We start from the raw sequence: 25,788 nt of genomic DNA, 5'->3' as shown, positions 1-25,788 counted from the left end.
CCACTGCCCCTTAGTTATCCTCCTCCACATAGGACCTGGAGCCGAGGCAGCCGGGGAGCCCGTGGAGCTGATGAAAAGCAAGCCCTGGGTGAAAGCGGGCCAGCTCTGGTGTCGGGCGCCTACATCCAAGCCCCAAAGTAATCACACGGCAAACAAGCGCTGTCTAAATATCACAGAGAACAGGGTCAGCCAGCAGAAGCCTGGAAATGTCAGCAGGTGGGGGTCTCCTTGCAGCCCTAGGATTAGACCAGGCACCTGTGCCTCATGTGCCCGCCCCCTCCCTCCTGCTCTGGTCCCCAGACCTGGGTTGGGCTGGCCCCGGAACCTGGAGAGGTCCCAGGGGGATGCCTGCCGTCAGCTCACAGGGTCTTGGCTCCAGTGGGAAGGATGTGGGCCGAGGCGAGACTGAACAGGAGGCAATGTGAGTGTGGCCAGCGGGGTGTGTCCTCACCAGGAGCCCATAGAAGGGCTGCTTGCCTACAATAAACAGGGGGATCAGGCAGAACGGTGAAGGGCAGCCACCTGGGCCCCCAGCCACTCACTGTGTGACCACCCACATCTGTACGGAGCCTCCGTCTCCCCTCTTGTGTAAGAGAGAGGACACCTGCTCCCATGAGGGCGAAAGGCTGTTGCTTTGGGGAAGATAGGGGCCATCTGGACAGGGTCTTGGGGTAATGTGGTCGCAGAGGTGCCTTCAGGAGGAAGGATGGCCAGAGCCAAGGTTAAGTCCAGCTGTGTTGCTGGTTGTCCCTCCCAGCCGCAGTTCCTTTTCTTGAAGTTTCCTTTCCAGCTCCAGACTTCTCATGAGCATAGACGGAGGAGCAGTGAGGCCTCCAGGCCATGCTGATAGCTGGCCCATCTCAGTTCCCTGGAGGATCGCATTGCTGCTGCTATTACTGGGGCCCTGTATTTAATAGGGATGAGAATCACCACCAAGGAGCTTCCATAATGTCAGTGTGGGGCCACCCCAGGGTGATTGCTCCCCAAGAGGGGCTCTGGCAGCCCCAAAGGTAGCAGGTACTGGAGGGAACGCCCAGGTTCATGGGCAGGAGATGGGAAGGGGACCGTCTCCTTGGAATGGGAACCGTCACTACAGTGCAGTCTTTTTATCTGGAGGCTCTTTGGTCTAGAGGTATACCCCAGAAGACTGGGGAGACCCAAGGCCAGGCATCAATGGAGCAAGAAGCCTCACACCAGTCTGTTACCCCACCCAGGTGTGACCCCCAACCTCTGCACATACTCGGATGATGCCTCTCCCCTTGGGCCATCCTGAGGATGGGCAACATTGAAACCTTCCCGGAGTTGGTAATGGCTGGCGGAAATGCTCTAGGGTTTCCTATAGTCCATCTGTCCCATGCCTCTGGCATCCTCCCACTTGTCCAGGACTCCAGCAGGTTTCTTGGGTGTGGCCTGGCCCACAAAGGGCAGAGTGACACTGTCTCTATTCCCCATGTATCTTTTTATTTTACTTTAAATATTTTATTTTTCTTTGTTTATTTGAAAGAGGGAAATAGGCAGAGCAAGAGAGAGGGAGAGAATGGGCGGGCCAGGGCCTCCAGACACTGCAAACGAACTCCACACACATGCACCACCTTGTGCATCTGGCTTACGTGGGTCCTGAGGAATCAAACCTGGGTCCTTTAGCTTTGCAGGCAAGTGCCTTAACCGCTAAGCCATCCCTCCAGCCCCTCCCCATGTGTCTTGACCACTGTATCTCTGTTAGTCCAGCTCAGGGCCACGGAGTGCCATAGTGAGGAGACACAGGGCACCTGGAGGGAACGCGTGTCCAGGACTGCATCAGCTCAGCATGGCGGTGGCGTAAGCTGTCAGCTCCTCTGCAAGGCATTTACTATGTTAGCTCACCATGCCTGTGGGTGGGAAGGTGTGGGGGAAGCAGCCCCCATTGGGCGCATGCTCCAGCTCAGAGCCATCAGCCACTGCCCCTCTCTGGCACAGGGAACTGTTACCTATACCACGGCTCCAATCCTGCTAGGGGGTGGGGGGCATCCAGGGGCAGGCAGTGGTCTTGAGTTGCTGTCACGGTGCAGCTGTAGTCTTGGTGAGTGACTAATGGGAACTGAATGTCGCTCCTACTGCTTTCCACGGGCTAATTTGCCAGAGACTGTCAAAAGCCATGGGGAGGGGTTAGCGGGGAGGGGACAGTGGTCTTAGTCACTAGGGGGTGGGGGAGATGTCCATGGCCTGAAGAGGGACAGAGAGGAACTGGGAGCTCTTGAAAGGGACCAGAGTCAGCAGAATTCTGGGGCCATGACATGCTGTGAGGGTGTGGGGAGAGGCGAGAGCTCGGGTCACCCCATCAGTCACATGTCCATGGCTAATGAGTCCCTCTGCGCTTGGACTGAATGCATACATAGGCACATATGCACGCATGCAGGCTTGAGGACACAGAACCCACGCTTTCCTGCGATACCTTCATTCGCTCACACTCATGCACACTTGCGAGCACGCCCTCATGTGCACAAGCCTGTCCTCACATGGGCTATGGTTTCACATGTGCATCTCCGCACAGGCAGGGACCCAATGAACAGGCTGTAGAGCATGGGGCCCTGGCCAGGTCACAATGCAGCCATCAGTGCCTTTGGAGCCCAGCACCTCCCTACTCTGGAGCCTCAGAGCTACAGTCTAGGCTCCCAGGGGGCCATGGGACATCTGAGCTCTCAGCTCATGCAGTACTGGCCGGCAGAAGTTTCTCAGAGAAGACCTGGCCACCAGGGCTATGGAGGCCTCCTGCTGGCCAGAGCTCACCGAGGGACACTGGGCTCAGTAACTTGTCCCTCTGCCATCCCTTCTTCTCTCTGCTGCAGTCCCACAGGATCGTCTGGCTACCAGTCTCCTAACTGGAGGAGACGACCCTGATCTGGACCCCTTGGCCTTTGAGATGTCCAAGAACACATGAGGCTTGAGTCTACCTTCTGAGAGGTCCCTTACAGAAAGGCACCAGGGCCTTTGGAAGGGACAGAGATTTCCTGTGACAGCTGTCATGGGGACTCACTGTGCAGACGGGGATGCTGAGTCCCTGGACTCGAGGGGGCGAGCTGAGTTGAGAATCTTCCCTCTCCCCCAGACAGTGGGTTTCCAGGACTGAAACAAGCCGTCTGTGACAAGGATGGGGGACAGTACTGGCCCCACTGGCTAGCAGAGGCTCAGAGGAGGTTAAGAGGGCAGACAGCTTGGCAGAGGAGGCCAGGCCCTCAAGCCTCGCAGGGGAGGCTGTGGTGGGCATATGGGAGCACATAGCTAGGGGCCCTCTGGGGACAGAGAAGGCTGAGAGAGGCTAATAGGCCTCCGGGCTAGTGGTGAGACAACAAGACTGGTCCAGCTTGCGCCTCTGGTCTGACTTCCAACCACTGGATTATCTCGACGTTGTCTCCTATCGACCGAGGCGGCTGCTGCCGGCCCCCGCATCAATACTGGGTGGCTGCAGCCCCGTGGCCACCGCTCCATCTGATGGCCTTGTTAGCACTAATTGCACTGGCATTTCAGTCTGATGCTAGCAGGATGGCTGGGCCCGGCTGGGTGTCAGGGAGGGGGGATCCTTCACTTTCCTTCAAGGTTGGGGAGAAGGGCGCCTTCCTAGACCTTAGAGAGGCCCTATAATCCTTAGGTTCCACCCCCCTAAACTTGGCCTCAGGTCCCCACTTTGTAATCCCCCTTAATCTCCTAAATGGGAGGAGAATACAACCTTACTATCACCTGCCGCCTCGGGGTTACTCCCATAGCACCAATACAGCTCTGCCCTGGATGTGATCTGAGCACCCCAAGCCCCAGGTAGGGTCCCACCACCTTCCAGGTCATGAGTGTCAGGCAATGACTGTAGAGACGTGCCAGTGGCCTGGGTCCCAGGGCGCTCTAGAGAAAGCTTCAGGAAGACCTGTTGGAAGTAGGCAGTTTGTGTCTGTGTGTGCTTATGAGTGTACCTGTGTGTGCCCATGTCCATGCATATGTGTGTGTATATGCATACCTATGCACATGTGCCTTTCTTGTACATAGGTCTGTGTATGCCTGTGTACACGCATGCACTTATGCACCTATCTCTGTGTGTGTGTTTATGTGCACACGTGTGTAGGTTTGCAAATGTGTACACATGCCTGTCCCTCCATGTGTGCATGTACGTGTGTGTACATGCATCTATGTGCCCATCTGTGTATGTGTGTGTGTGTGTGTGTGTGTGTATGTACACGTCTGTGTATCTATGTACACAAGTGTGCTTGTGGCCATGCCCCTCTGTGTGTTTATATGCATGTACATATGTGTTTGTACACTTGTGTGTACCGTTCTGCTCAAGGGCGTTTTTAAGTATTTGTGACATGTATACATGCTTGTGTGTTTCCATGTGTGTGCTCGAGTGTGTCTGGGTGGTCACTGGTGCCTACAAGTGTGGACATGTGTGCTCGTGTGTGTGTGTGTTGCATAGACATCTGCCTTTACTTAAGTGCTTGCAGAAGACCATGTAGTTACGGTATGATAAGGCCCCTCAACTTGCACAAAGCAGATGGAAGTAGCCTTTTATCCAAGGTTATGGAATTACATTAATAAAATTAATTTATTTGGAGAGAAGGAGAGAGGCAGATAGAGAGAATGGGTGTAGCAGGGCCTCTAGCCATTGCAAGTGAACTCCAGATACGTGTGCCCCTCGTGCATCTGGCTTACGTGGGTACTGGGGAATTGAACCTGGGCCCTTGGGCTTTGCAGGCAAACTCTTTAACTGCCAAGACATCTCTCTTGCCTCCCCACCCACCCAGACTGTTTCGACCATGCCCCAGAGCTATCAGACTGAGCTGGAGTGGGTTAGTAAGGCCAGGATCCTGGCTTCAGGTCTGGGGCAGGGACTGGAGTGTTTTCTGTCATCAGGCTAGGGTAAGTGGGAACATGGTCCACAACTACCCAGGCCACCGCAGTCCAGTCATGGATGAAGTCTACATAGCTGGGGGACAGGGACCAAGGAAGGAGCAGAGATCCCCTGTCCTCTCTTTCTGCAGCGCCCCCCCGCCCCCCGCAGTGGGCCTGGGATGGGAGACCCTAGTGGGCAGGCTGCATGCAAGGGAACAAGGGTGCCACCTCCTTGCACAGCAGCCTCCAAGCGACCTGCCCTGCCTGCCCCCTGTGCGAGCTGGCGCCAATGCTAGCAAGTGGGTGCACTGTCATTATGGGCTATTAAGTGTCGCGCTGAAAGAGGATGCGGAGAGAGAAAGCGCTCACTCTGTCGCCCCAGCTCCCCGGCCCTAATCACCCTGGTGATGAGTGAGGGCAATTACTGAGAATGACAGCGAGGGGTGCAGCGCTTGTGGGGGCTCAGAAGGCTTGGGGATGGGAGGTAGTGCTGGCTGAGCCCTCAGGTCCCATCTGAGCCCTGAGCATGTGAGAGGACCCAGGCACCGCACACCACACACTCACCCCTGCACCCACACTGGCTGTATCCCTCCGTGTGTGTGTGGGGGGGGGGGCTCTCCTTCTAGCCACCCCACAGAGCCCAGCCCTCAGGCTTGGCCCCCAGCTCCTGTGCCAGCCCAGGGCTCACTCGAAGCCTGACTTTGACTCTTCAGGAGCCCATCCTCAGACTCTGTCCTGCCTTGCCCTCCGGTGTCGCTGCTTCCCCAAGCCTTAGCTTTTTCTTGGGCTCCTGAGCCCCAGCCCTTGCCTTCTCCTTAAAGACCAGAGTCTGGAGCTGGGAGACCTGGATCGGGGAGTGGCAATTATGTGCTGCTGGGGCCTTGGGCATCCCCCCTCTCTAGGATGGGTTTATCCAAAAGGGGTGAGGTCCTTCTCGGAGGAACCTAGTGTGAACCATTAGGACTGAAGGGCCGAGCAGGGCTCACTTGGCCTTTGGTGGTGGTGGTGGGTCTTCGGAGAAGGCAGAGGTAAGAGGAGACAAGAACCCCCGGCACTGGGGCAGGGTTCTGGCCAGGAGGGCGAGTGCTGACCAGGGCAGACTTGAGGCTCCAGGGAGCCCCCACTGATAAGCAGGGCTGTAAAGTCCGAGGCCCTCCTGTGCCTACAGAGCCCTCAGACCTGGGTGCAGCCTTGTCTTAACCCTAGCCGGTGTGTGGGAGGTGTCACGTGGACAGCGCACGCCAGCTCGGTGTGAGCAGGGGCAGCCAGCTGGGCCAGCGATCGCTTTCTGAGAAGAGGCCAGGGAGGGGCCTGGTATCCTGCCTGGGGTAGTCTGGGCGCAGGGGAGGGGCTAGAGGATGTAGATTCCGCCCTTCTGCTCCCCGCATAGTCTGTGTAAGGACTATCAGCGCGGGCAGGAAAATGAATTAAAAAGCAATATTTGTGTCAGTGAAAGACATTTGCCGAAAGGTTAAATCCACATCAGCGGAGCGGCTCTCGGGCCTCCCGCTTGGTATTTGCTGGATATGTTACCCCTAACCTCCTGCTCTGTGCCACCTGAGCAACCCCCGGGGAAGGCGAGCTGGGGTGGGCCTGGGCTTGCCTGTCTGAGGGATCCCAGGACCCTCCAGTGGAGGAGCTTTGAGGAGAGCAGGCAGGCAGGCGGCTGGGCATGGAGGCCCATCAGGGTGTCGGATCAGCAGTCCACAGACCGACCTCAGACTGGAGGGTTAAGAGTCTAACATGGAAGCCGGACGTGGTGGCACACGCCTTTAATCCCAGCGCTCGGGAGGCAGAGGTAGGAGGATCGCTGTGAGTTCGAGGCCACCCTGAGACTACATAGTGAATTCCAGGTCAGCCTGGGTTAGAGGGAGACCCTACCTCGAAAAACAAACAAACAAACAAAAAAAAAAGTCAAACATGAGATTTCAGGGCAGACTGTTTCCATGCCATTCTAAGCACTGTTTGCTGAGCCTTTGGACGCTAACTAGGCCGGACCTGGTGCTGGGCACCCAGAGAAAGAGCTGATCAAGTTAGTGTGATTCTTACCTCCTCCAAAAGGCAGAAAGGAACAAGCAACAGAGGGAAACAGAGGAGGGAACAGTTAATATCATGGCAAGAAAGAGTAGGCACTTCAGAGTAAATGGTGAAGAGAAGGTAGAGGTGAAAGATGGCATTTCAATATGGGTCTCAAAGATCCCCAGACATCCCTGGTGCAGAAGTGGGAGCTGTGGGGGCCAGAAGATCAAAAGGGGTAGATTGGGCAGGGGGCGGGGGCTCATGTCTTTCCTTAACACTGACTAAGCAGTCAGGCTGCTTCCAGAGGGCACTGGGAAGCCAGTAAGGTTGTGGAGGAAGTTGTGTGGAGGACCACTTTAAGGAAAGCCCCTAGGCTACTGTTCAAAGGCAAGTTGGAAAGGAGGTGCCTGGTGGCTGTAATGAATCCAGGCAGTCCCTGGAGATCTGAGCAATGCCTTGATGGTGGAGTAGGCCATACAGGGACAAGCACGGGGTTAGAGGAGGTGGGGTCCAGGACCTCTGCTTCCAGCCATATTTAGCATACTGGGTACTAGGCCCCGGGGGAGGGCAATTTTCAGAGAGGGCTTGGCCTTTGACGCTTCTGTTGGTCCCACGATGGCGAGAGGGACAAGGGAAGTACCCTTCCACAAGCCTCCTAGGTGAGAGAGGGCCTGAGTAGCTATTCTGAGGGGTCCACACACCTCTGCCCAAAACTATCACTTACAAAGAAATGACCCCAAGGAGATGGGATGGGTCTCTGGAGAAGCCACTGAGGAGGGTCCCCTCCCTACCTCCTGAGGTTCCCATCCCCATGGGTAGGAGGAAGGTGGGTCTTCATGCAAGTGGGACTTGATAGCATCTGGGGGAAGGAAGATGAGCAAGAGACTCCTGGCTAAGAGGTTTCAGGGTGCCATGAGAAAACAGGTCAGCAGAGAGTCCTTTACCTAGGAGCCAGCTGAAGATTAGCAGTGGCTGCCAGGAGATTCTGAGGCAGGGAGTGAGGGTGAGGAGTCTACACTTGGGAAAAAGCTGTCAGAATGCCCTGGGGGCGGGGGGGCATGCTGACCCTAATGACGGGGTGGAGCGGCTGCTGGGGTGGGGAGGTATCATGCTTTAGGCCCATGTCCTAGACACCCTCGAGGGGAACGAAATTGGGGAAACAGGGACCCTGCAAAAATGGTATCACCTTGAAGACACACTAGTAGCATGGCTCCTTCTGGAACCTTCTTCATTCCATAGGACCTGCCTGAGGATTCAGCCTCAGGACAATTGCACGCAAAGCTGGGGCAGTGAGCAGACACTGTGTGCACTGTGTGGTTGTGTCCTGCGTTTTGTGTGTGGAGGGGGAGGGCAAAGGGACTTGAGGAAGACCCCCCCCCACAGGCAGCCGGTGAGGGGCTGTTGGACCAGTCGCTAGAGGCTGAGGATCTTTGAAAATGCTCCCCTGGGAAGTTCAACGAGGTCCTGCTTACGTGCACCAGGCTGAACGGCAGGCTCCAGCTGTCTCCTGGCCTGCAAGAGCACATCCATCCATCGCTGGTCCGCGTGCTGTGCCTCAGGCTGAGGGTGATTCAGAGGCAGGTGCCTGTGACAGTAGATGCAATTAGATCTAATGGGACGGAGGCCTTTCTCGTCGCCCTCGCTCTGCGCCCACCCCCGCCTCCCTCAGGCGCAGCAGGCGGGGAGAGGATGCGAGCGGGGAGGCAGGAGGTGGGGGACCCAGAGGGGCTTTGACGTCAGCTTGGCTTATAAGAGGCCGCCTGCAAGGGCTGAGGAGGCAGAGCCCAGGACCACCAGGCTGCACCATGCCCACTCCTAACGCCACCACGCCACAGCCCAAGGGCTTCCGAAGGGCCGTTTCAGAGCTGGATGCCAAGCAGGCCGAGGCCATCATGGTGAGACGGGCACACTGGCCCCAAGGGGCATCCAGGCAGTCTCCGTTCCTCATGGGTGGGTGGGTGGGCACACCAGGCTGGGGGTCCACCCAGTGTTTGGTGCCTGGGGTGGGTGTCGACTTCAGCCTGGTCCTGCCCCAGGGTTAGTTTGGATCCTGATTCCATGGCTGTCCTTCTGTGTCCAGTCAGACACTTCTGCTGGGCTCTGCTGGACTGTGACTATGACAGTTTGTGCCCATTCCCCTGTCCCTGCTGCCCTCTGGGGCTTGTATGAGCTTCGGAGTCCTGTTTCGTGAAGTGGGGAAGACACTGTCCCCTTGGAGGGTCTCGGAAGGGAGCCCCCATGATCTAGCCCTCCTCCCACCTGCCTCTGTCTGTCTTGGGATTGCCTGTCATGTAGACGCAGGATTCCAGCACGGCGTACCTCTGACGAGCCCAGCACATAGCAAACAGCCAGTCTGCCTGCAGAGCAGGGGCCATGTGCCAGCTAGGGTCCCTGTACGCAGGACACAGGCCCAGGTTCAGCTGAGCCATTGGATGACCCTGAATCGGATGTGACTTCTGTGCCTCCTTCCACCCTACCCACCTCCACTGCTGCGTATCTGTCTTGCTCGTGGGCTCTGTACAAGGAACGACCCCCCCCCCAACACCGCCCGAGGACGAGAGGTCTATGGGTAGACACTGAGCTGTCCCTGTGCCAGCCGGGACACCAGAGCGGGGTGGCTCCTCAGCCCGTGAGAGGGGCCTTTAGATGATCCATGGCACTCATTGTCTCGGAGCTGGAGTCATACAGACCTTGATAGCTTAATTTCCTGGCACTTCTTAAGGAATTACAGTGGGGTCAAAAATGTGTGATTTTCTGCTAGATGACACCCCAGCCCCCAGGTGGGGATGTGGCTCTGGCTGGGTCCACGGCATCTAGAGTGAGGCCAAAAGGGGGTTCTCAGAGGGCCTTCTGCTCCTTTTCCACCGTGAGACCCCAGAAGCTCCGGGGCAGGGGGGAGGGCTCCTGGTGTTTCTCAGTGAGCGACGCAGCACGCTCCGCTCCCAGTGAGGAGTTCAAGCTCCTCTTCGCTCTGGCCTCTGGTAGCTCTGGATGGTGGGGTTCAGACACCCCGGTCTGTGGCTGTGGGAATTAAACACACACAGTCAGCAGAAGCTGCTCAGAGTCCACCTGTGCCCAGACCTCAGTGACACTTAAGATGACAAGGTGACCAGAGGGAGGGTCAGGAGAAGGCTGGGATGGCGTGGCACCGGGTGGTGGGGGGTATTCTGATGGGTTCTAAGCTGAGAAAACAGTGTGGACGAGACACCCGTCTGAGAGCCGAAGAAAGGGCTTGGCTAGCTTCTCTCGTAGAGGGCCAGAGGGGAACAACTCTTGCTTTAGCTATGTGGGGCGGGGGCGGGCGGCTCTGCCCGAGATGGCTACCTGCTGGATCCAACACACAACACTGTGCGCTCTGTCTTCCCCTGGCTCGGTTTGGCACTCAGGAAGGGCAGGAGAGGCAGACCCTGAGTCACGCTTCTCCTGCTACCAATCTAGTTAAGGCCGGGCCTGAGGGCAGGTGACATGAAGCTCTGACTTGGAAGGTAGGGAGGTGGCCAGGCATCCTGACCCTCATCTCTGTCATCTCTGTCATGTCTTCTAGCACCTTTCAGGCCCCGCAGCTCACTCCTCACGGTCAGAACACTTGCTTTATAGCGTGCTCTGCCTCTGCCCCCCCCCCCCCGCTGCCCCCACGTGCCATCTAGCAGCCTGACCAGGCCCCGGGCCCCAGGATGGGGTCAGTGGACACGGCAGCTTGGAGACGCGGGCCCATCTCTATTCTCGCAGTCCCCAAGGTTCATTGGGCGGCGGCAGAGCCTCATCGAAGATGCCCGTAAGGAGAGGGAGGCGGCGGCGGCAGCTGCGGCGGCGGTGGCCTCCTCAGAGCCTGGGGACCCGCTGGAGGCTGTGCTCTTTGAAGAGAAAGATGGGAAGGCCACGCTCAACCTGCTTTTCTCCCTGAGGGGCACCAAGCCATCCTCACTGTCTCGGGCCGTGAAGGTGTTTGAGGTGAGGCCCGGGGTTGGCTGGCTTCATGTCCCTGTGGTGGGCATATGCCATGTCAAAGTAGCTGTGTCCCCTCCGGGGCCTAAACATGGGTGCCCAGGCCACACAGGGACACTGCAGGCAAGGGGCCCAAATCTTGAGCTCAAGCCTCTTTGGCTCCTGCCCTTCCATGCCAAGCTCCCCTGCAACCCACTGCCAACCGATCTGGCCAACTGTCCAAGGGGTTGACTGATGGCCTGGCTCTAGGAAGAAACTCTCAAATGACATTAAAGCCAGGGGTCTTCCTGAGCTCTTAGAGCTGGCTGCATGGCCCAAGGGTCTTGTTGCTAGGTAACAAGAGGTGGAGATGAAATGAACGCTGCCCACCAGCCCTGGGTGCTCCAGTCACTCTGGTGTGGGCTTGAGCCTCATGTCCCCTCCCACACACAACACAGAGGGGTGCAGGGCCCTGGGTGTGGCGGGTGGGCCAGTGACACCCATCAGGAAGTCAGGGAGTCAAGATGCATGGCACAGTCCCTGGACAGGTAGGTTGGTCCAGAAGGGAAGTCAAGGTCACAGCTGTTATGGTTCCCAGATGCATGCATGGGAGAAAATGTAGCTTGGCTAGTGACAGCTGGTAAATGTCAAGGGCAAGGCCCAGGCCTGCTTCCTGTCCTCCTCACTGCTGTCTCTGCCTCTCCCCATTCTCCACCTCTTCCTACCTCTCCATCTCCTCCATGTCTTCACCATTCCCCCTCATGCCCCTCCTTGTTCTCCAACCTCCCTCATCTGTTTCCGCCCATCTCTACACCCCCACCCCACCTCCATCTCGCTCGGTCTCTGCCCATCTCCCCCCACTGCCCTGCCCCGTCTGCCTGTCACCCGCCTTGGCCTGCATTTACTCTGCAAGACGTTTGAAGCCAAAATCTACCACCTGGAGACAAGGCCAGTCCAGAGGCAACGGGCAGGGGGGCCCCACCTGGAGTATTTTGTGCGCTTTGAGGTGCCCAGCGGGGACCTGGCTGCCCTGCTCAGTTCTGTGCGCCGGGTGTCAGATGACGTGCGCAGTGCCGGGGAGGACAAAGGTGAGGATGATTTTGTGTCCTTGAGTGACCTCGATGTCCTGAAGGGCCTTGAGGTGTCAAGGCAGAGCATTCTACAGACGGTGATGCTGAAGCGACCACATGGTGTTGGCCTGCTGGTTTTACCACCTATTTCTATTCCTTTTTTTTTTTTTTTTAACATATGGACCTAGCATGAGCCACCTCCAGGATCCTCCCCTCATGTCCCAGCCCTAGGGAACCTCTGTCCCTTAGGAGCGACCCAGGGGAGGCTATGCCCAGGGTGATGAAGTTTGCCACAGGTCCATACTCACCTGGGACCTCTTTCTTGTCTGTGAAGTCCCATGGTTCCCAAGGAAAGTGTCAGAGTTGGACAGATGTCACCACCTGGTCACCAAATTTGATCCTGACTTGGACCTAGACCATCCGGTGAGCTGCCTTCCCTAATTGTGCCCCATGGCCAGTGGGGTGGGTGTGGCTCCGGCGGGGGGTGGGGGGATTCCCTGGGCAGGCATGGAGAACAGGGACAGAAGGGCTGGCTTCTTCCTGACTGGGTGTCCCTTGGCCATCAGGGCTTCTCGGATCAGGTGTACCGCCAGCGCCGGAAGCTGATCGCGGAGATCGCCTTCCAGTACAAGCAGTAAGGAGCCAGCCCATGGGATGGAGTCTGGCCTTGTGGCTTCTGACCAGCCCTGGGCGGGGGGGGGGGGGGGGGGGAGGGGGGGATAGGAGAGGAAGGTGGAAGGGGATTGGGCAGCTTGATGACACCACCTTGCCTAGGACAACTCTCCTGATCCCTTTTCAATGTTGAGTTGGGCACTGGCATTGTCCCCAGTCACGGTTCAGGAAACTGAGGCACAGAGACACATAGCAGCCAGCTCAGGCCACAGGACTGGCACAGGTCACCTCCGTCCCCTGAGCACAACTCCCACAGTCCACTCCCCACCACCCAAAGGCCCTCTACTCTTCCTACTCCCTGGGGTCAGGGGCCATCAGGATTGACCGCTGTCCCTTCCACAGCGGTGAACCGATTCCCCATGTGGAGTATACTGCGGACGAGATTGCCACCTGGTGAGACCCTGCTGACCACACTCTGTGGAAGGGTGGGGCCGGGCACTAGGGAGGCCGGGAAGATGGCTCCCAGTATTCCTGTATGAGAGGCATTCCTCCAGAAAAGCCCTGGTTTAGCAGGAGAGACTGAAGTCAGCTGGAAAAGGGACTCCTAGAGTCCCAGGACATCATATCCTCTAGGGATGTCCCTTTCTCCCCACCTTGCCTCTGGGATTCCCAAGGACAACTATGCCTATTCAGGGATGGTGGCCCACAGGAAGGGGTTCGGGCTGTGGGGAGCGGGCAAAGCACTCACAGGGTGGGGGCAGCGAGTGAGTGGGTGTCCCCAGGAAGCAAACCATGCCCTGAGCCCTGCTGTCCTTAGGAAGGAAGTCTACACTACGCTGAAGGGCCTCTACGCTACCCATGCATGCCGGGAGCACCTGGAGGCTTTCCAGCTCCTGGAGCGCTTCTGTGGCTACCGGGAGGACAGCATCCCCCAGCTGGAGGATGTGTCGCGCTTCCTGAAGGGTGCGGACGCAGGGGAGGCCAGGTGGGGGGGAGGGCGGGGGGGCAGAGAGGGTGCTGTCCCGCCAGGTGTCCCCTCGCCCCTTGCCCACCTCTCCAGACCCTGACGTACATCTCCTTTGCAGAGCGGACAGGCTTCCAGCTGCGGCCCGTGGCGGGCCTGCTATCTGCCCGTGACTTTCTGGCCAGCCTAGCCTTCCGCGTGTTCCAGTGCACGCAGTATATCCGCCACGCCTCATCGCCCATGCACTCACCTGAGCCGTGAGTATGCCCCGCTGCTCCCAGGGCAGCCCCTGTGTGCAGTGGGACAGAGGCATGAGGGGGCATCGGTCTCCTAAGCCAAGCCCTTGTCTCTGAGTGGGAAACAGCTGGCTTCCAGCCCACGTTCCTTCTCTTGGCCTCACGCAGAGACTGCTGTCACGAGCTGTTGGGACACGTACCCATGCTGGCTGACCGCACATTTGCCCAATTCTCCCAGGTGAGTCTGGTACCTTGGGTCAGGAGCTAAGTGTTCCTGGTGGGAGGACTCGTTTGGCTGGGCCAAGCGATGGCATCCTGGGTGGATGGTGTCTGTGTGGGTCCATGAGACTTCTAGGTGGGTGCATCCTGTAGCTGAGGTAGGCCTACCATGTGTGCAGAGCACCCCCAAAACAGAAGAAGGCTAGGTCCTTTTCCAAAGAGCAGATCTGAGAGGAGAGGGATGCTGTGGCTTGTGTGTGCTGCCACCTGCTGGGCTGCGTGGGAAGAGCGGGTCCTGGCCGGTGGAGAGTCCACGCATGACCGTCTTGACCTCAGGGACCCCTGGAGGGGCAGCAGACACCCAGCACCCCTGCGTCAGCGCAATGTTGAGTCACTCCATACTTCAGCCTTCTCCTTCATCCACAGGACATTGGCCTTGCATCTCTGGGGGCCTCTGATGAGGAAATCGAGAAACTGTCCACGGTGGGTTTCTTCTCGTGGACAGCCCTGGGCTGGGGGCTTGGGCTTGCTCTTCGACCCCAGCCCTGGCTTGCGCAGTGGGTGGCGGCCTTCTACGGCCGCAGGGGCCGTCTGAGAGGCAAGCTTTCCTAGCTGACCGCGGTGGTTGTCTGACAGGTATACTGGTTCACTGTGGAGTTTGGGCTGTGCAAACAGAATGGGGAGCTGAAGGCCTACGGCGCCGGGCTTCTGTCCTCCTACGGGGAGCTCCTGGTGAGATCCCGTATGCTCCCAGCCTCCATAAAAGAAGGACAAGGCTAGGGGTGTGCACTCCTCCCAGCAGGAGAATGTCCATGGCCTAGGCCTGGGACTCAGGCTCTATTCCGGAGAAAGCATGCTTTTCCTCAGATCCCACTGCACACTAGCCCAGGACCCTTGGTGGAGGGGAAAGGGGGAAGGCCCACACCTGCAGAATTCAGTTCCCTTGGCCCCTGCAGTCCTGGGGCCTCAATGACACCTATGGTCACCCATCAGCATTCTCTGTCGGAGGAGCCCGAGGTGCGGGCCTTTGACCCTGACGCCGCAGCCGTACAGCCCTACCAAGACCAGACCTACCAATCCGTGTACTTTGTGTCGGAGAGCTTCAGTGATGCCAAGGACAAGCTCAGGTGGGCAGGATCTTCGCCATGAGCCTCACTCTACCTCCCCTGTGAGCCTATTTCATACACCCTCAGCTCCACTCCCCTGTAGCAGGTTACACCCTCCCCAGTTAGGAGCCCAGAGAGTCTGTCTGGGGAGAGGCACACTTGCAGGGCTAGGTGCCTTCCAGCTGTGCCAGGATGAGGTCCAGGCCAACCTTCTGGACATCAGCAGGACCTGAACCTCCCACTCTCTGAGCAGCATGGGCCTGAGCAGGGTGGGGACAAGAGGGACAGTGGAATCTGGGGCTGGTAGAGGACAGGGCACACGGAGGGACAGGGGAGTCCCAGAGCTGGCTTGGGGCCACAGTGACCAAGTGGGGTTTGGAGAGGAGAGCAGAGACTATAGTTTGGTCCAAGGGAGACTACTTATCACTTACTCTATAAGCCTATTGTGCACTGGGGAAACTGAGAGCAAGGGCTGCACTTGGCATGGAGAACATAGAACATGGTTGTATGTACACTCTAGCTTAGGCAGTCCAGAACCCGCGGTCAGGGAAAGCTTCCTGGAGGAAGGTCCCTGCTGAGGAGAGAAGGGCGCCCAGTAAAGGCCTTCCTGGAGCAGGCGCTGGGCCCTTGTCCTTCACTGTGGCCTGGTGTGTGTGGGGGGGTTAATCTCCCATGTGCTGAGAATGGGCTTTGGGGGGTGACTCTGAAACACCCCTGTCCATGCTTCTGGAGGTTTCTGAGCCCCTCCCCAGCTGCCGGCCCCACCCTGCCTCCTCACCGGCCCCTCCCATGACTGCGTGTTCACACTGGCTTTCCTCCCCAGGAGCTACGCCTCGCGGATCCAGCGCCCGTTCTCTGTGAAGTTCGACCCATACACACTGGCCATCGACGTGCTAGACAGTCCCCACACCATCCGCCGCTCCCTGGAGGACGTACAGGATGAGCTGCACACCCTGACCCAGGCACTGAGTGCCATTGGCTAGGTGCGTGTGGTGCCACCTACAGGTGCCAGGGTCTTGGCCCGGAGTATCTAGTTCCTTCTCCAGGCTCCCGTGACCCAGGGCTCAGGCCCATGTGAGGGCTTGGGCCATGGACATCCCCAGAGTCCACTTACTCCCTCTCATGGGCTCCCCTCCCCCCGGGCACCCTGCTGCTTCTCAGTCCCTTGTCCTACTGCTGCATGTGCTCCAGGGCCATGGGTGGCCATGCCACCCACTGCCCACTAGTGCCAATCCCTCCCCCACTCCATGCCATTCACCAGTCTGATCATTATCTCAATAAAGGAAAGGAAGATCTCTGAGGGGCGTGTGCTTGGCATCTGGCATCACCAGAAATGGGTCTTGGCCCCATACCCACCACAGCTTTGCTTAGAGATTCTCCCCTCTCCTCCCCCATCCAGCTCAGCTTCCCAGGCACCTCAGACTAAGAGGAGGCTTTGACCTCACCTCCTTACTTAAGCACAGTCCCCTGACAGTTCTGAACCCTCCAATTGTCCTGGAGGGCTGGGGAAGGCCGGGACACAGCGGCCTCGGTCTCATGGGGTGACAGCACCCTGGTGCAGACCAGGGCAGAAAGCAGCTGTCACAACTGGGCTAACTGGAGAGGCGCTCTCTGACATAGGCTTATGGATCAAGCCTTCTCACAAGTTCGGGGGTCCAGGCTCCTATGAGAAAAGGCAGAGAGGCTACAAAGGGTGGCACAAAACACAATCACTGCGGTCCCCTCATCCAACTCTACCCAGAGCAAGGCGTCAGAACTGAGAAGGGCCCCCCGGAAGCACCTCAAAGTATGTGACAGAAACAGCCAAGCCATGTGACACTCAGGCAGAGATTCTAGGCCCTTGTCTACAGAAAAGGCAGATGGAGGTGTGCACCCCACTTCCAAATGGGACCTCGGTGTCACCTTGTAGCTGAAGCCTTCAGGCCTGAGCAGCTGGTCCAGGCCATCCCGCTTCTGGCCTTGCAGGCAGGGACGTGCTGGGTTTTGTGAAGTGTTCACTACATGCTACCTGCAAAGCAGCAGGGGCCACAAGCTGGTTCTTGGCCAACAGCTCCTCTTCACCCCTCCTGGGCCTCTTTGTCCTCCATTAGTTGGGCCTCTACACAACCTCTGACTGACACAGGATCATCCATGTCCTTTTAGCTCTTAGGAGTAAGGAGAGAATTTGAAAGAACTTTAGGGCCCTTGGTAGGGCAAGGAAGGCCTTAGGCCTCAGTGAGACCCCAGGGAGGTCCCAGTGAGATCCTGGGGGGCTTTGTGCCTCATTTGAAACCCTGTGAAGGCTATTTGCTTCAGCTAGACCCTGGGAGGGCAGGAGTCCAAGGTGACATCTTGGGAAAGCTTTAGGCTTCAGTAATACTCTGAAAGGTCTTCACCCCCAAGTGAGACTCTGGGAAGTCCTGAGTTCCCACTGAGACCCTGGAAAGGTCTCAAGATTCACTGATACCACGAGAAAGGCCTTATACATTGGGGAGACCCTAGGATGGGCCTTAGGTCCCATTGTGACTCTACAAAGACCTTATCCCCAGGGAGACCCTGGAAAGGCATTAGACCCCAGTGAGATGGGAAAGGTTAAGAACTCAGTGCGCACAATGAAAGCCTTTGTCTTCAGTTAGACCCAGGGAGGGCTTCTGGGAAGGCCCTAGGCTCCAGTGAGAACCTAATGAAGGCCTCAGGCCCATGCACCCTGGGAGGATTTTAGAACCCAGTAAGACCCTGAGTAGGCCTGAGGCCCCAGTGAGACCTGGAAAGATCCTAGACCTCAGCTAGACCCCCAGAAGGTCTTAATCCCCTCCCCAGTGAGACCTGGAGAGACATCTAGTTCCAGCAACACTCTGCAATGGTAGAGTCCCCAGTAAGACCCAGTGAAATCCCTTGGAAAGGCCTTAGGCTCTAATGTAATCCTGGGAAGGCCTTAGGCCCCAGTACCACCCTGAGAAAGACCTTCTTAGGCCACACTGAGACTCTGGGAAGGCCTTTGGCCTCAGTGAAAACCTGGGAAAGTCTTAATCCCCAGTGAGACCATGGGAAGACTTCGTGCCCCAGTGAGACACTTGGAAAGTCTTAAGCATCAGTGAGACCCTGGAAAGGCCCTAGTTCCTACTGAGACCTGGAGAAGGCCTCCTTTGGTGCCAGTGAGACTGTGTGAAGGTCTTAGGCTCCAGTGTGACCTTGGGAAAAGCTTTATGCATTGGTGAAATCCTCAGGAAGGTTTTAGGCTCCATTTGGATGCTGGGGAGGTCTCACTCCCCATTGAAGCCCTGGGAAAGACTTAGAGCTCAATGAGGCTGTAGGGAAGGCCTTAGCTCCATTTATGCACTATAAAGGCCTTTGGCTTCAGTGAAACTTTGGGAAGGCCTGAGTCCTCACTAAGACTCTGTCTGGGAAGACCTTATCTCCAGTGATAACTTGGGAAGATCTTAGGCTCCATAGAAACCAGAAGAAAAGTCTTATACATGGGTGAGATGCTAGGGAAGACAATAGGCACCAATAAAACAGCTAAATGTGGGCTGGAGAGATGGCTTAGCAGTTAAGCACTTGCCTATGAAGCCTAAGGACCCTGGTTCAAGGCTCAGTTCTCCAGGTCCCACATTAGCCAGATGCACAAGGGGGCGCACGCGTCTGGAGTTCGTTTGCAGAGACTGGAAGCCCTGGCGCGCCCATTCTCTCTCCATCTATCTGTCTTTCTCTCTGTGTCTATCGCTCTCAAATAAATAAATAAATAAATAAATTAAAAAAAAAACAGCTAAATGAAACCCTGTGAAGGCCTTAGTTCCAAGTAAGACCCTGACATTTGGCCTCAATGAAACCCTGGGAAGGCTTTCAGCTTCAATGAAACCCTTGGAGGGCTTTCAGCCCAGGAGGACCATGGGGAGCTGGGAACCCCCAGTAAGAATCTTGGAAGGCCTTAGGCTTCAGTTACACTCTGGGGAGGCTTTCTGTCCTAGTGAGTCCCTGGGAGACCTGAGCCCCCACTGAGATACTGGGAAGGTCTTAGGTGCCAGTGAGATCCTGAAGAAAATCTAAGAAGTCTTTGGTGAGACCCTAAGAAGTCTTGGAAGTCAGGTGTGGTGGCACATGCCTTTAATCACAGCACTCAGGAGATAGAGGAAGGAGGATCATTTGAGTTTGAGGTTACCTTGAGACTACATAGTGAATTGCAGGTCAGCCTGGGCTAGAGTGAGACCCTACCTTGAAACATACACCGCCAAAAATATTTATTTATTAGAGACAGAGAGACAGAGAGAGCAAATGGGCATGCCAGGGCCTCTAGCCACTGCAAATGAACTCCAGATGCATGTGCCACCTTGTGCATCTGGCTTATGTAGGACCTGGAGAATCAAACCCAGGTCTTTAGGCTTTGCAGTCATGTGCCTTAACTGCTAAGCCATCTCTCCAGCCCCCCCAAATTGTTTAAACAGAAGAAGTTGGGCTTCCGGTCAAGATGGTGTCTGCCTAACTGTGCTGAACCTCCCAGGGAAGGAAAGGCAAGATATTAAGGGTTCACTGGGTCATTTAGGGGAGAGCAATCTCTAACACACTGCCAGGGGCAAAAATGGGCATCAGTTGGTTCCCACACTCTCAGGTAGCCCGCCAGTCCCCCAGTCCCTCCAAGCAGCATCCTAGCCAAAGTCCCAGCCTCAGGAGACTCCTGCACTAACCTCAGGCAAGGGGGCACAGGCCAGCATAGTTCCACCTGTGCCACTGTGCATGGGTGACCACCTGGCTCCCCCTGCCCATGCACAACCTCAGGCCCTCTGCACCTGTCCACCTGCCCACCTGCCCCCGCGCGACCTCAGGCATGCTCCAATGTCCACCCCTTTGTGACCTCAGGCCCGCTAGACCATCCGCCGGCCCGCCCCTGCACCACTTCTGGTCTGCTCTGCCCACCCCAGCACAACCTCAGGCCCACTCTGCCCGCCCACCTGTGTGACCTCAGACCCGCTCCCCTGAAGTTGGCACCACTTCCCCCGCCTATCGCAACCACAGTCCTACTTCCCCTGCCCTGACACTGTGATGGGCAGACCACAGCACAAAAGGAATAACATGAAAAATCAAATGCAAGTAAATCCAATAAGATCACCCATCCTGCAATGGATGTCTCTAATCAAAACATAGAAGAGGGGCCGGGCGTGGTGGTGCACGCCCTTAATCCCAGAACTTGGGAGGCAGAGGTAGGAAGATTGCTATGAGTTCAAGGCCACCCTGAGACTACATAGTGAGTTTCAGGTCAGCTTGGACTACAGTAAAAAATCTACCTCAAAAAAATTGCCCCCCCCCACACACACACACAAAAGAAAAACAGCATAGAAGAGACATTAGGATCAGAACCCCAACATGAAGTTATGAGCAATGCAACCGTGACCAAGCTACTGGTAGAACTTGCACAAAAGCAGCAAAGGACTGATAATCATGTGGATGCTGCCATCACTAGACTAGACCTAATAGATAAGAAAAGAGAAGGGGTCCAAACACAGTTAAAAGATATAAAGGAAAGCGAATAAAAAGAGGACCTAAAAAACCAGCTGACTATGCTAAATGAAGACATAAAGAAATGCAAGGAAGAATTCCAAGAAGCATCAAGAAAATCAGAAAATGATGTAAAAGGGAACTTGACAGAGGGATAGAAACTATACATAGGAAAGTAGTAGAAAATGCAAACTTAATTGAACAAGCCCAAAACTCTTTAGAAGCTCTCAAGAATAAATTCAGCCATGTGGAGGATAGAAACTCAGATCTGGAAGACAAAACAGAAGAAATAGTTCTAGAGTTCAAAAGTTTCAATAAGTTTAAAAAATTCTGTGAACAGAACATGAGGGAATTGTGGGATACCCTTAAACGTCCTAACGTTCAGATCATGGGAATACCAGAAGGGGAAGAAATTCAGACCAAAGGCATGGAGAACTTATTTAACAAAATTATCAAAGAAAACTTTCCCACTCTTCAAAAGAAAGGCCCATCAAGGTACAAGAAGCTAACAGAACTCCAAACAGATTGGACCAAAGGAGAAACTCTCCAAGACATATTATCATTAAGACTCTAAACATTGATACCAAAGAGAAAATCCTAAAAGCAGCTAAGGAAAAACAGCACATCAGATTTGAAGGTAATCCTATCAAAATTACTTCAGATTTCTCAGTGGAAACCCTGAAAGCCAGAAGGGCCTGGAATGGAACACTGCAAAGTCTAAGAACCTATGGCTTCCAACCCAAACTACTCTACCCAGCAAAAGTATCCCTCATAATAAATGGTAAAAGAAAAACTTTCCATGATAAAACTTAGCTATACAATTAGATGAACACAAAGACAAATTTCCCAAGAGTACTTCAGGGAATTCTCCACACAGAAGAATCAAAGAATCGACCTTAAGTGCCTATAAGAAGCAGATCACAATAACCATACTCAGAGAAGTCACAAAAACTTCAAAGTCCATGAAAACACCAAACCACATAAACCAACACAATATGGCAGGGATCAAATCAAACCTCACAGTCATTACCCTAAATATTAATGGCCTCAATTCACCCATCAAGAGACACAAGCTAACAGGGTGGATCAGAAAATTAGACCTCTCAATATGTTGTCTTCAAGAAACCCACTTCACCAGTAAAGACAGACACCTCCTCAGGGTGAACGGGTAGAAAATTATATTCCAAGCAAATGGGAATAAGAAACAAGCAGGTGTAGCTTCAAATTAACAAAACTAGAAATGAAAAAAGAGAGATAACAATAGACATAAGTGAAATTTGGAGAATCATCAGGACTTATTTCAAAAACCTCTACTCCACAAAACTGGATAATATGGAGGAAATGGATAGATTCCTGGACACATACCACCTACCAAAGCTAAACTCAGATCTGACTAATCTTCTAAACAATCCTATCACACCCATCAGATTGAAAAGGTAATTAAAAAAAAAACCTCCCCCAAAAGAAGAGTCCAGGACCAGATGGCTTCTTAGCTAAATTCTAGAAAACCTTCACAGAAGAACTGAAACCAATTTTTCTCAAACTGTGCCACACAACTGGAGAACAGGGAAAGCTCCTCAGCTCCTTCTCTGAAGCTAGTATCACCCTAATTTCCAAAGTAGGCAGAGATGCTACAAAAAAAGAAAACTATAGGCCTATTTTCCTGATGAACTTAGATGCAAAGATCCTGAAGAAAATCCTCACAAACAAAATCCAACAACACATCAAAAACATTATCCATCTTGATCAAGTGGGCTTCATCCCAGGAATGCAATGGTGGTTCAACATATGGAAATCTGTCAACGTAATACACTACATAAAAAGTTAAACACAAAAACCACAGCATCATTTCGATAGATGCAGAAAAAGCCTTTGACAAAATACAACATCACCTCATGATCAAAACATTGGAGAAAATTGGCATGGTTGGTTTATATCTTGACATAATAAAGGCTATATATAAAGCTCCTAAGGCCCAAATAATACTTGGAGAGAGACTGGAGGAATTCCCATTGATATCAGGAACAAGACAGGGGTGTCCACTCTCACCTCTGCTCTTTAATATAGTACTGGAAGTCCTAGCTCAAGCAATAAAACAGGAGAAAGAAATAAAAGGGATACAATTTGGAAAGGAAGAAGTTAACTTAGCTCTACTTGCTGATGACATGATTCTATATGTAAGAGACCTGAGAGCCTCTGTCTCAAAACACTTAAAGGTGATTAACTCCAGTAAAGTATCAGGATACAAAATCAATACACAAAAATCAGTAGCCTTTCTATATGCAAATGACAAAGATACATAGAAAGAAATAAGTGACATTGCCCCATTTCAATATCAACAAAATAAAAATAAGATACCTTAGAATAACATTAACCAAGGAAGTGAAAGATCTATACAATACAAACATAAAAACACTCAAAAAAATTTGAAGAGGACTTGAGAAAATTGAAAGGCTTCCCATGCTCCTGGATAGGTAGAATTAACATTGTGAAAATGACAATCCTACCAAAGACAATATACAGATTTAATGCAATTCCAATCAAAATCCCAACATTGTTCTTCACAAAGATAAAAAAAAAATTATCTCAAAATTTATATAAAAAGGCAGAAGGCCCTGGATATCCAAGCATATCCTCAGCAAAAGAAACACCTCGGGAGGCATCACCATACGTGATCTGAAGCTATATTACAAAGCCATAGCAATAAAAACAGTATGGTACTGACATAAAAACAGGAATATAGACCAATGGAATAGAATCAAGGATCCAGAGTTTGTGTCAAGCAACTACAGCTACTTGATATTTGACAAAGGCCCTAACAATGTAGGCTGGAAAAAAAAGACAGCATCCTCAACAAATGGTGCTGGACACACTGGATATCCATATGCAGGAAATTGTAACTTGATCCACACATCTTGCCATGCACAACAATCAAGTCCATATGGATCAAAGACCTCAATATAAGACCAGAAGCTTGGCTACTACTGGAGGAAAGTATAGGAAGAACTTTCCATGATATAGGAATGGGAAAAGACTTCCTGAACAAAACCTCAGTAGCACAGGATCTTAAACAATCACTCAACCAATGGGATCACATGAAGCTGAAAAGTTTCTTCACAGACAAACATACAATAATCAAAGCCAATAGATTACCCACAGAATGAAAGAAAATATTTTCTGACTATCCAACTGACAGAAGCCTAATGTCTAGAATCTATAAAGAACTCAAAATCTAAACAATAAAAAGTCAAACAATATACTCACAAAATGGGGCAAAGAACTGGACAGGCAGTTCTCAAAAGAAGAAATACAAATGGCAAACACACACTTAAGAAAATGTTTATCATCCCTAATCATCAGGGAAATGCAAATTAAAACAACTATGAGATTCCACCTTACCACAATAAGGATAGCAATCATTAAAAAAATCAAATGAGGGCTGGAGAGATGGCTTAGCGGTTAAGCGCTTGCCTGTGAAGCCTAAGGACCCCGGTTCGAGGCTTGGTTCCCCAGGTCCCACGTTAGCCAGATGCACAAGGGGGCGCACGCGTCTGGAGTTCGTTTGCAGAGGCTGGAAGCCCTGGCGCGCCCATTCTGTCTCTCTCCCGCTATCTGTCTTTCTCTCTGTGTCTATCACTCTCAAATAAATAAATAAATTAATTAATTAAAAAAAAATCAAATGAAAATAAATGCTGGTGAGGTTGTGGAGAAATAGGAACCCTCATCCATTGTTGGTGGGAATGTAAGATGGTACAACCACCTTGAAAATCAATGTGGAGACTCCTAAAAATGCTGACTAAAGAGTTACCAGCAGACCCAGTTTCTCCCTTACTGGGCATGTACCCTAAAAGCTCCATGCATCAGTCCAGAGAGATTTGTTCAAACATATTTATAGCTGCTCAATTCATAATAGCTAAGAGCTAGAATCAACCCAGATGTCCATCATGAGACAAATAGATAACTAAGATGTGGTATATCTACATAATGGAATTCTACACAGCAGTAAGGAAAAAATGACACAATGAAATTTAAAGAAAAATGGTCAAACCTGGAACAGATCACTCTCAGTGACCTCACCTAATCACAGAAAGATAATTGCTACATAGTCTCATTCATCAACAGCACCTAACCTGAATCTACCCAAGGTGATGATATACCTAGCAAGCAACTCGAGGACCAGACAATAGGGTGGATGGGGAGGGAGGGAAGGGCAAAGGAGGGGCTGGGGGGCACAAAACTGGATCCAAATAGCAATGGTACCATACAATTCTACATCCTAAAAGACAGACCAAATGGGTGAACCTTCACCAGGCCCTTAGAGGGAACACCTGAATCACAGGGCCCTGCAGAGGGTATAATGAAGACTGACCTTAATCTTCTCCTATTTCTGCTTTTTCTCTCTCTCCTTCTTCTCTCTCATCTCTGTATCTCTTTTACAACACTTATTTTTTTCTTCCCTCTCTTCTTGGGTTCTGACCTGTAACTCCCAGTACCAGCAGGTGGCTATCATACACAATGAGCTTTTGATCAGAGAGAACTCCAAGGTTTCCCAAAAGAAGACAGATTTCTGTCAGAGTTCTTGATGACCCACCAAAGGTTAGTGGTAAGACCCTACTGCTGAAGACACCATATGCAGTTGACATGTAACATGGGGTGACCTGGGTGGAAACCGGAAGAGAGTCAGTCCCCAGTCAGAGCTCCTATGCCAGAAGGTGTTACATGAGCGACTGGGGGGAAATGACCAATATCTGTCCAAGAAACTCATGGTCTAACCTACTTAGCAGCCAACAACCTGACATGATGCCCATACAAGTGCAATAGTGGTGCGCAGCCATGGTGGGAAACCAACTGCTCTTGATTTGGCTAACGGGTCTGCTCAATGAAACAGAACCCATAGGTGCAGCTGGGAAACAAAATCCAAAATGATTCTGCTCTCCATTATCAATCTCCCACCAATTGTGGCCTAAAAGAGGGCCTACACCTATTAAATTCCCTCTAAAAAAAAATGGTTATTCCATTTATCTGGTGTTTACTCTCCGTCAGAGAATTTGCTTCTCTTCTTCAGACAGATGCAGATCCTAAGGAGAGAACCACCCCATCACACATCAAAAGGGCTCCAGCTGAAACTAAGAATAATTCGCAAAACAAGCAAGAGTGCTGTTTTCTTGGGGAACCTGGCTCCAGCACAAGGGTGAAGGAGATAGACACAGAGAACAATCAACTCCAAACCAGAGGTCCAGAGACACAGAGGCTTCCAAGACCTCATCATTGAAGCAGACCAAAAATGAACCCAACATGGCTCAGGGAAATTTGCGGAA

The 25,788-nt window shown here is 53.2% G+C and overlaps 1 protein-coding gene across 1 annotated transcript; it reads left to right on the top strand.

Moving 5' to 3' along the window:
• The first annotated feature begins 8,669 nt into the window (after positions 1 to 8,669).
• On the top strand, positions 8,670 to 16,246 carry Th (tyrosine hydroxylase). Its single transcript, XM_004654220.2, has 13 exons — positions 8,670 to 8,765; positions 10,600 to 10,821; positions 11,708 to 11,882; positions 12,199 to 12,287; positions 12,431 to 12,498; positions 12,879 to 12,929; positions 13,294 to 13,439; positions 13,562 to 13,697; positions 13,845 to 13,914; positions 14,322 to 14,378; positions 14,532 to 14,627; positions 14,889 to 15,022; positions 15,825 to 16,246. Exons 1-13 carry the CDS (start codon positions 8,676 to 8,678, stop codon positions 15,982 to 15,984), a joined length of 1,494 nt encoding a protein of 497 aa, XP_004654277.2. The 5' UTR covers positions 8,670 to 8,675; the 3' UTR covers positions 15,985 to 16,246.
• Positions 16,247 to 25,788: the final 9,542 nt, after the last annotated feature.

The sequence above is a fragment of the Jaculus jaculus genome, chromosome 1, assembly GCF_020740685.1.
Source record: "Jaculus jaculus isolate mJacJac1 chromosome 1, mJacJac1.mat.Y.cur, whole genome shotgun sequence".
NCBI lineage: Eukaryota > Metazoa > Chordata > Mammalia > Rodentia > Dipodidae > Jaculus > Jaculus jaculus.
This window is presented reverse-complemented; position numbering and strand designations above follow the sequence as displayed.

Coding starts and splice junctions, on each gene's coding strand:
- Th (XM_004654220.2), top strand. CDS start 8,676: ATGCCCACTCCTAACGCCACCACGCCACAGCCCAAGGGCTTCCGAAGG. Junction 13,915..14,321: donor CATTTGCCCAATTCTCCCAG/GTGAGTCTGGTA, acceptor CTTCATCCACAG/GACATTGGCCTTGCATCTCT. Junction 14,379..14,531: donor AAATCGAGAAACTGTCCACG/GTGGGTTTCTTC, acceptor GTTGTCTGACAG/GTATACTGGTTCACTGTGGA.